This window comes from Oppia nitens, unplaced genomic scaffold (assembly GCF_028296485.1).
Source record: "Oppia nitens isolate AA-2021 unplaced genomic scaffold, nextdenovo-longstitch-racon4-pilon3 scaffold43_pilon_pilon_pilon, whole genome shotgun sequence".
In the NCBI taxonomy this organism is placed as follows: domain Eukaryota; kingdom Metazoa; phylum Arthropoda; class Arachnida; order Sarcoptiformes; family Oppiidae; genus Oppia; species Oppia nitens.
Window position 1 is genome coordinate 895231 of NW_026533225.1, and position 10969 is coordinate 906199.

General features: G+C 22.0%; 1 protein-coding gene across 1 annotated transcript; it reads left to right on the plus strand.

Annotated features, from left to right (window-relative positions):
- Positions 1 to 9582: 9582 nt before the first annotated feature.
- LOC128959275 (uncharacterized) lies at positions 9583 to 10969 on the plus strand. The gene is made up of 4 exons (XM_054305213.1): positions 9583 to 9687; positions 9849 to 10127; positions 10579 to 10830; positions 10934 to 10969. The coding sequence occupies exons 1-4, from the start codon at positions 9583 to 9585 to the stop codon at positions 10967 to 10969; spliced, it is 672 nt and encodes a 223-aa protein (XP_054161188.1).

Sequence of the window (10969 nt, forward strand, 5' to 3'; positions counted from 1 at the left end):
AAAGTACTTTGTTTCGCTTTTCACTTTCATGTATTTCAACACATGTTTTGATAAATGTTTGACTTTTCTTTTCGTTGAGATACTTGCATGTCGGGTAATATTTTGCATGTTCTATCCATGGATCATCACCTGGTTCCCAACAATAAAGTCCACCATTACATTCAAAGCATTTCATAATATCTTCATGGCCAACATAATATAAACCAGCATCTGCAAACCGATTGAAGTTGTTTGATATTAATTCATCTAAAACACAATTTTCAAATGAAGAAAGTCTATTTTCAAATAAATTATAATTAATATCTAGTGAATTCATTTTTAACTGTTAGAATAATGCAATTTCGCCTTCTTAAATACTATTTAATAATCTAAAAAATAAAATTATTTAATTGATTTTTATTGGTTGTTTATTTAAGGTAAACATGTTTATAATAAAGTGAAGGCTAACAACTTTTACTGTTATACATTATTATAATATAGTATAGTGTTTAATGCAATGTAATGTAATTATTATTAATATAATAATTGTATAAATTTTTCGTAGAGCTTATACCATTCAATTGTTTAATTTTTTCGTAGAGCTAAGTAGACATAAATGTCTATTTTCGTAGAGCTTGTAAAAGTATACAACAAATAAAGAAATATTTTTATTATTAAATTATACTTTATTAATAATTTATGGTATTTAAAAAAATAATCAAAATAACTTTTTTCAGCTTAAAATTTTACTAATAAAAAAAACTTGTAATAAAATGAGACAACAAACAAAAAATTGATATTAATAAAATTTACTTACAATTGTTGCAGTCTATTATATATTTATATAAAACTATACTAAAATTTTTTATACAATTTATTGATCATAATTTAATTGTCTTGTTTTTCTCTAATTTAATTGATATTATGTTTTTCTCTCTACATATATATATATATATAATTGATTTTTTTTAATTAATTAATCAAGAGTTTCTAGACATTAATGTTTTTCTATGAAAACAAAACAAAACAATTTAATTATTATAATTTACAAAATAAATTGTTTATTGCAACAAAAATAGAAATTAATTATTCTAAAATATGGAAAAAATAATTATTTATAATTAAAAAATAACAAATTATTGAATATTTATTAATCAAGTAGTATAATATAAGTTTTTAATTAATTAAGTGTTAATTAGTTTTTAATTTTTTAAAAATTAATTATTATTGTTAGTTTAAACTAATAAAATTATAATTTTTCAACTTAAAAGCATAAATATTAATTTTAAATATTTTCATCAAATTAAATATAAAATAAATAATTTTATTCAAAAAAAATCATAAATTATTTAACAAATCACTTATCAAGAAATATGATGAAACTGTTTGCCAACAATACTGATAGAGTATATAGTTTTTAATGGCAAACATATTCAGACACCAGAAACCGATATCCGTATCGGAAAGCCATTCATTAAATGACTGAATCATTAGCCGATGTTTCAATGATAACCGTCGGCGTCGTTGTCGGCGGCCATCCGTTAGCTGGACAACCAGATACCGGTGCATCAATGGCCGGGACCAATGGGCACACTTGTTAACCGATGCCATCAAATAGTTGACAACAACTAGCATACCTATAATAATGCCCAGTTCACAATAGGCTACACCAATAATCCACTTATTGAATCGTTGATTATATTGGATAACATAGACGCTTATGTTGATTTGAAACGGTATTATAAAATAGATAATAAATAGTATACGACTGTAGACTTGATTTAATTTAGCAATCATATGGACAACCTGTCGATAATCGCCGACTGTATGGCTAAACAGGTATATGCTGTTTGATTTGAGACACTGGACTAATCGGGTATTAACTTGAATTAACTGGTATTTCAAGTAACTAACTGTTGTATATATTTGTAATGTTATAATCGATACACTGGTCGATGCATTATGTAAACCACATATACCTACTAGAGCTATGGTCGACCATATGACGGCAGCTATCAGTAGTTGTTTTGAGGAACCGGTTGGACTGTTATGTAAATAGGACAGTACTGTAGGTACTATCAGCAACATTGATATAAATAGGACAACCATAGGTACCATATATTCAATCATAATTGTTAATAAATATATTTTTCTAGCAAATTGTCGTTCATTTAAAATACCAATATTTAATTGACTATTAGTTTTTAGGCGCATAATATTGTTAAGCAATTCAATCGGGTATAACCGACCCATCCATTCATAGTAATCGTTAACAATGATAACACAGATACCTATGGCACTGGTTAGACAAAACAGGATGGACATAATCTTGTAATTGCCCAATAGATACAAACCGTTAGACATATAGTAGTAGACATTGTTATTATCAAACAGTATGGATATGGCATACCGGAGCACAGTTAGCATAAATGCCAGTCTCAGCAGCAAAACAATGACTACTCTACGTGAGRACAGTCTATACCTATGTTGTCGATGATGTCTGTGMTGACAATAGTAATCAAAATTTTTAGCCATTAATACATAATTTTTTGTACAAATTTTATCCAATCTATTGACAAAACTATCAATCGTTGAATTATTATCCAAACTATTGTTTATTTTACATTTTATTGATAATTTGAACTTTTTTAGTTTAATGCAAATAAATTTTTGTAGTTTATTGCAAATATAACTTTTTAGTTTATTATAAATAAACATTTTTAAAAAATATATATTGTTTAATACATAATATTTAAATAAAATATTAATATTTAAATAAAATATTAATATTTAAATAAAATATTAATATTTAAATAAAATATTAATATTTAAATAAAATATTAATATTTAAATAAAATATTAATATTTAAATAAAATATTAATATTTAAATAAAATATTAATATTTAAATAAAATATTAATATTTAAATAAAATATTAATATTTAAATAATATATTAATATTTAAATAATATATTAATATTTAAATAATATATTAATATTTAAATAATATATTAATATTTAAATAATATATTAATATTTAAATAATAYATTAATAATATATTTATATTTTAATATTTTGATAACTAATTCTTGGTGCACTTATAATTTATAAATTAATTTATAATTATAAATTATAATTATAGATCATTAGTTTTAGTATTAAATTATTATTATTAGAATATTTGATAAAAAAAATTACAATATTTATTATAACTATATGTTTTAGTTTTGCAATCATTAAAAAATCACGCAATTATACCATTACTATCTATATTAATATAATATTAAGAAAAAATAATAAATTTCAATAATATTTCAGAAATATTTATAAAAAAATTTTTTAAATATAAATTATAACTTTTTATTATTCATAGTATAAATGTTTTTTTTTAAATTATTTTTTTAAGGACAATARCACTTAAAATAAGTATAAACTAAACTCAAAAAAAACAATAACTAAATTTTTATTTTATTGATAGTTAAAATTGGCTTAAAATTTACAATTAATAAATTAATTTCAAAATTTTTATATATAGATTAATATTTATTTTTTATAATACAGTTGAAAGATACAGGTATTTAAATAATTGAAATCTGGTGTCTGTCTATAATTTAAAATAAATAATTATCAAAACAACGACAACAATAAAAAAATCAAAAATTATTTAACAAATCACTTATCAATAGATATGATGAAACTGTTTGCCAACAATACTGATAGAGTATATAGTTATTAATGGCAAACATATTCAGACACCAGAAACCGATATCCGTATCGGAAAGCCATTCATTAAATGACATAATCATTAACCGATGTTTCAATGATAACCGGCCATCAATTTGMTGGACAACAACCAGATACCGGTGCATCAATGGTCGGGACCAATGGGCACATTTGTTRACCGATGCCAATGCATAGTTGATAGCAACTAGCGATATGATGGCAATGGCCAGTTCACAACAGGCTATACCAATCAGCCAACTATTAAACTGATGGGAATGTTGGATAATATAGAGTCTATATAAGTAATTAACTTTATAAATAGGAATTTTTTAGCTATTATTATAATTTATGAAAAGTATCATGATAAAAGTAATCACACACATAGACTAGTACAAATTAAATAAATATTTTATCTAAGTCATAGTTTAGTTATTATTTATTTGTAATGTATTTTTAAAAAATAATTATGTTATCTATGAATAATTATTTTATTTATTATAATTTTGAACATCAATAATGTTATAACATTTATCAAAAAAGTTATCATGATACCACTTAAAGTTAATAGCTGATATAGACGGTTATGTTGACTTGAAATCGTATTATAAAATAGCTAACAAATACTATACGACTGTAGACCTGATTCAATTTGTTAATCATATGGACAACCTGGCGATAATCGCCGACTGTTTGGCTAAACAGGTATATGCTGTTTGATTTGAGACTATGAGCTAATCTTTTATTAACTTGAATTAACAGGTATTTCAAGTAACTGACTGTTGAATATATTTGTAATATATCTGTAAATACAATATAGACTGTATTGCGTCCGCCAACTAATACAAGGGTCGACCATAGGATGATAGCTATCAATGAAAACTGTTGTTGTTTTGATGGACCGGTAGTATTTGTATGAAATATTGACAATACTATAGGTACTATAAGCAACATAGTTATCAGTAGTATAACTATCGGTGCCATATAGTCTAGAAATATTTTCGACAATAAATTCATTTTTACAGCAAATTTACGTACAGTTTTGCCATATAATTGATGTCTACTATTAATTTGCTGTCGCATAATATTGTTAAGCAATTCAATGGGATATAACCGACCCATCCATTCATAGTAATCGTTAACCAAAGTAACACATATACCTATGGCACCGGTTAAACATAACAATATGGATATAATCTTGAAATTGCCCAATAAATATAAACCATTAGCCATATAGTAGTAGACATTGTTATTATTAAACAGTATGGATATGGCATACCGGAGCACAGTTAGCATAAATGCCAGTCTCAGCAGTAAAACAATGACTACTCTACGAGAGGACAGTCTATACCGATGTTGTTGTGATTGTTGTTGTAGTCGATGACAATAATCATCAAAATTTTCAGCCATTAATACATAATTTTTTGTAGAAATTTTGTCTAATCTATTGACAAAACTATTAATCGTTGAATTATTAGCCAAATAATTGTTTATTTTAGATTTTATTGATAATTTAAACATTTTTAGTTTATTATAAACAAACATTATTTTATAAGAAAAAAAACTAGTATTTAGAAAATAAATTTAAAAAATTCAAATAAATATTTTAATATCTAATTCTAAATGAACTTATAATTTATAAATAAGTTTATTATTTATAATAAATATTAGTTTTATGTATTGTATTAGTATCAGTATATTTTTAAAATAAAAAATTATACCATTAGTATATTGATTAAGTATATTTATAATAAATTATAATAATATATTGTATTAGCAATTATTTTACTAAAAATATGATATATGATATAATTAAAATATGAAAATTATTATTTTTATTTGTAATAGCTTTAACTTAAATTTATTGTTAATTTATTATTATTATTATTAATAAGCTTTATAAAAAATACTAAATAATAATATAAATATTATACTACTATTAAGAAAATAAATCATTAGCATATTATTTATATTATAAAAATAGTTTGCTATTAATAAATAAATTAAAAATTTTTTTTAGTTAAAAGCAAATAATTTATTTAAACTTAAATATATTAAATCATTTAATTTTTTAAATAGTTAGTTTTTTATTTATTATAAATTCTTATTAAAAAATCTTATAACTTATGCTATATAATATATATACTATATATATATATAATGTATATATACATATATATATATACAGTATAACTAATAAAAATATTTATGTATATTATTGAACTATTTTATGAACTATTTTACATATTTATATGAATTTATAAATAATAATAATTTTTTTTATAAATCAATAAATTTATTGATACTAAAATAAAATATAAATATTTGTCTACTTAAAATTATATACTACATTAATAATTATTAATTACATTATAAACTTTATAATTAAAATCATTAAAACGTATTTAACAAATCACTTATCAATAGATATGATGAAACTATTTGCCAACAATACTGATAGAGTATATAGTTATTAATGGCAAACATATTCAGACACCAGAAACCGATATCCGTATCGGAAAGCCATTCATTAAACTCCATAATCAATAAACGGTGTTTCAATGATAACTGTCGGTGTCGGCCATCAATTTGCTGGACAACCAGATATCKGTGTAGCAATGGTCGGGACCAATGGGCACACTTGTTAACCGATGCCAATGCATAGTTGATAGTAACTAGCGATATGATGGCAATGGCCAGTTCACAAYAGGCTATACCAATCAGCCAACTATTAAACTGTTGGGAATGTTGKATAACATAGACGGTTATATTGACTTGAAATCGGATTATAAAATAGMTAATAAATACTATACGACTGTARACACTATTCAATTTGGCAATCATATGGACAACCTGGCGATAATCGCCGATTGWTTGGCTAAACAGGTATATRCTGTTTGATTTGAGACTCTGGGCTACTAATCGGGTATTAACTTGTATTAACTGGTATTTCATGTAACTGACTGTTGAATATATTTGTAATATATCTGTAAATACAATATAGACTGTATTGTGTCCGCCAACTAATAATAGGGTCGACCATAGTATGATAGCTATCAATGGAAACTGTTGTCGTTGTTGTTGTTTTGAGGAACCGGTAGTATTAGTATGAAATATGGACAGTACTGTAGGTACTATTAGTAACATTGTTATCAATAGTATAACTATCGGTGCCGTATACTCTAGAAATATTTTCGACAATAAATTCATTTTAACAGCAAATTTACGTACATTTCTACCATATAATTGATGTCTATTATTATTATTATTATTATCCATATTTTGTTGGCGCATATTATTGTTAAGCAATTCAATCGGATATAACCGACCCATCCATTCATAGTAATCGTTAACAATGGTAGCACTGATACCTATGGCACCGGTAATACATAACAATATGGACATAATCTTCAAATTGCCCAACAGATACAAATTGTTAGCCATATAGTAGTATACAGTGTTATTGTCTAACAGTATGATATGGCATAYCGGAGCACAGTTAGCATAAATGCCAGTCTCAGCAGCAAAACAATGACTACTCTACGAGAGGACAGTCTATACCGTTGTTGTTGTTGTCGATGATGTCTGTGATGACAATAGTCATCAAAATTTTCAGCCATTAATACATAATTTTTTGTACAAATTTTATCCAATCTATTGATAAAACTATCGATTGTTGAATTATTAACAAAATAATTGTTTATTTTAGATTTTATTAATAATTTAAACATTTTTGGTTTATTATAAATAAACATTTTTTTATATTAAAAAAAACTAGTGTTTTAAAAATAAATTTATAATATTTTCAATATCTAATTCAAAATGAACTTGTCAAAATATCAAAATATATTTATAATAAATTATAAAAATATATTTTATTAGCAATTATTTTACTAAAGTAATAAAATATTATTATTATAATTTTATAAAAGCTTTAACTATAATAACTTTAATGGTAGTAAAATAATGATAATTTAAATAATAATTAATGATATAATAAAATTTAAACAATAAATATAAACTTTAACTTATACTGTATTTATTTTTAAATTTTATTATATCATTAATTATTTTTTTAAATTATCATTATTATTGCTATTAATCTTTATAAAAAATAAGTTAATAAACAATAATATAAATATGTGTATATAACTTTTAATATATTATTTATATAATAAAAAAATAGTCAGCTATTAATAATTTTAGCTAAAAATAAATAATTTATCACAATGAATTAAATATATTATTTTGAAAACAAATAGTTATTGTATTACTAAAATTAATAAATAAATAAGTAAATAAAAATTTTAATTTAAGTATAATAAAATTAAAGTAATTTTTTTAAAAAAATATTTGTCTTAACTTAATATTATACTAATTTATTATTTTAATAATTATAATAGATAGTTTATTTTGTAGTTTGTAATTTTGTTGAATATATATATATATATATAGTAATTACATTATTGAACCACTTATTTAATATTTTTTAAAATTAATTAAAACTTTACTATAAATATTTTTATGTGAAAATAAAATTATTATTATTTTTTGTGTTATAATAATATATTTTCTAATTATTAAATAACAGTTAACTAATTAATTAATTAATTAAATAATTAAATTATCAGCAAAATGGCCGTCTGCTTATTAATTAGTTTATCAATGCTATTATTTGCATACAATTATCAGTCAATTACAGCCCAAAACAATATCAATGGACAAACAATCAGCGCTAACAACACGACTAATCTAAACAATTTGATGAATAATAAAAATATTCAACAAAATAATAATAAATTACTGGAAAATAATGATAAAATGAGTAATGTTTTCCGATATATTGATAAATTTAATAAATTGTTTTGTCAGCCAAACCGTACAGATAGTGATATTGTACGCAAAGTTTGGGATTGCGAACAATTATCAAAAAATTTTACAACATTAGTAATCGTACAAAATTATAATCAAGTAAGTAGTTAAGCAATTATAGTAATAGTAATAGTAATAGTAATAGTAATAGTAATAGTAATAGTAATAGTAATAGTAATAGTAATAGTAATAGTAATAGTAATAGTAATAGTAATAGTAATAGTAATAGTAATAGTAATAGTAATAGTAATAGTAATAGTAATAGTAATAGTAATAGTAATAGTAATAGTAATAGTAATAGTAATAGTAATAGTAATAGTAATAGTAATAGTAATAGTAATAGTAATAGTAATAGTAATAGTAATAGTAATAGTAATAGTAATAGTAATAGTAATAGTAATAGTAATAGTAATAGTAATAGTAATAGTAATAGTAATAGTAATAGTAATAGTAATAGTAATAGTAATAGTAATAGTAATAGTAATAGTAATAGTAATAGTAATAGTAATAGTAATAGTAATAGTAATAGTAATAGTAATAGTAATAGTAATAGTAATAGTAATAGTAATAGTAATAGTAATAGTAATAGTAATAGTAATAGTAATAGTAATAGTAATAGTAATAGTAATAGTAATAGTAATAGTAATAGTAATAGTAATAGTAATAGTAATAGTAATAGTAATAGTAATAGTAATAATAATAGTAATAGTAATAGTAATAGTAATAGTAATAGTAATAGTAATAGTAATAGTAATAGTAATAGTAATAGTAATAGTAATAGTAATAGTAATAGTAATAGTAATAGTAATAGTAATAGTAGATTGTATTTTTAATTTTTTGTTTTTAATAATTTTTAAAAATTATAGATTCAAAAAATAATTGACATTTGTATGGCTGAGGAAATAGATTATCTAAATACTGAACTAAAATATTATACTAAAGTTAATCTGACAAATGCTAGTGATGTTAATATTGTCAAACGTTATCTATATTCTCAATGTTCGCCTAAAATGTCAAAATGTAGAATCCTGAAAAGTCAACATGATCAATTACTTAGACAATATTCACAACAATACAGTTACGATGAACTTCATAAAGTGGCTAAATTTAATTATGTAAGTTTTTTTTAAAAATAAAAAATTATTTAATGTTTTTATTTTTTGCAAAAAAAAAAGATAAATTAACATATTAAATAATTTATATATTATTTTATTAATGGTGTAGTAGTAATAGTAGTAGTTGTGATTAAATTATGTCATATTTTTTTAATTAAAAGGACTGTGCATTTAATGTTATGAATATCAAAAAACTAGACAACCCTAACAACAATATCACTGCCATCCTTAACAACTACAGCATAGCTAATGATAGTAGAAATCCGATAATTTATGAAAATAATGATGAATTGCACGGTATGTATGCAAACGTTGAGAAATTTGATAAATTGTTTTGTGTTCCCAATCGTACCGACACTGATATTGTCGGCAAAGTTAGGGATTGTAAGCATAAGACAACTAATCAAAGTTCAGATTTATTACAACAATATTATAGTCAAGTGAGTAAAAAATTATTTTTACTTATTTTTATTTAATTATTTTTTACTTACATTTTGTACTATAATAACTATATTAAGCGAAAATAAGTAGAAATAAGTAGAAATAAGTAATAATAAGTAATAATAAGTAATAATAAGTAATAATAAGTAATAATAAGTAATAATAAGTAATAATAAGTAATAATAAGTAATAATAAGTAATAATAAGTAATAATAAGTAATAATAAGTAATAATAAGTAATAATAAGTAATAATAAGTAATAATAAGTAATAATAAGTAATAATAAGTAATAATAAGTAATAATAAGTAATAATAAGTAATAATAAGTAATAATAAGTAAATATAAGTAATAATAAGTAAATATAAGTAATTATTAGTAAATATAAGTAAAAATAAGTAAAAATAAGTAAAAATAAGTAAAATCAAAAAAATTATTACTTATTAAAACAGTATCACAAAATAATTACCGATTGTATGGTTGAACAAAATGATAGAATAGCTGCTGAACTGAGCGCCTATACTAAAGTCGATTGGTTGGCCAATAGTTTAGATGGTGATAGTGTTAAACGTTTTCTCTATTCAACATGTTCATTGGCAATGTCAACATGTAAAATACTAAAAAGTCACAATGATCCATTGATAATTAAATTGAAACAGAAAATCAGCTTGGAACAATTTGGAAAATTTGCCAGTCCATATTATGTAAGTATTGAATTTTTTTTATATAAAAAAATATAAAATATTCAAAGTAACTAGTTGAAGATAATTAATTTGTTAAAAATTTTTGTATTATTTTTTTTTGTAGGATTGTGCATTCAAAGTTATTGGTCAATTAAATTAA

Coding starts and splice junctions, on each gene's coding strand:
- LOC128959275 (XM_054305213.1), top strand. CDS start 9,583: ATGTCAAAATGTAGAATCCTGAAAAGTCAACATGATCAATTACTTAGA. Junction 9,688..9,848: donor AAGTGGCTAAATTTAATTAT/GTAAGTTTTTTT, acceptor TTTAATTAAAAG/GACTGTGCATTTAATGTTAT. Junction 10,128..10,578: donor TACAACAATATTATAGTCAA/GTGAGTAAAAAA, acceptor TTATTAAAACAG/TATCACAAAATAATTACCGA.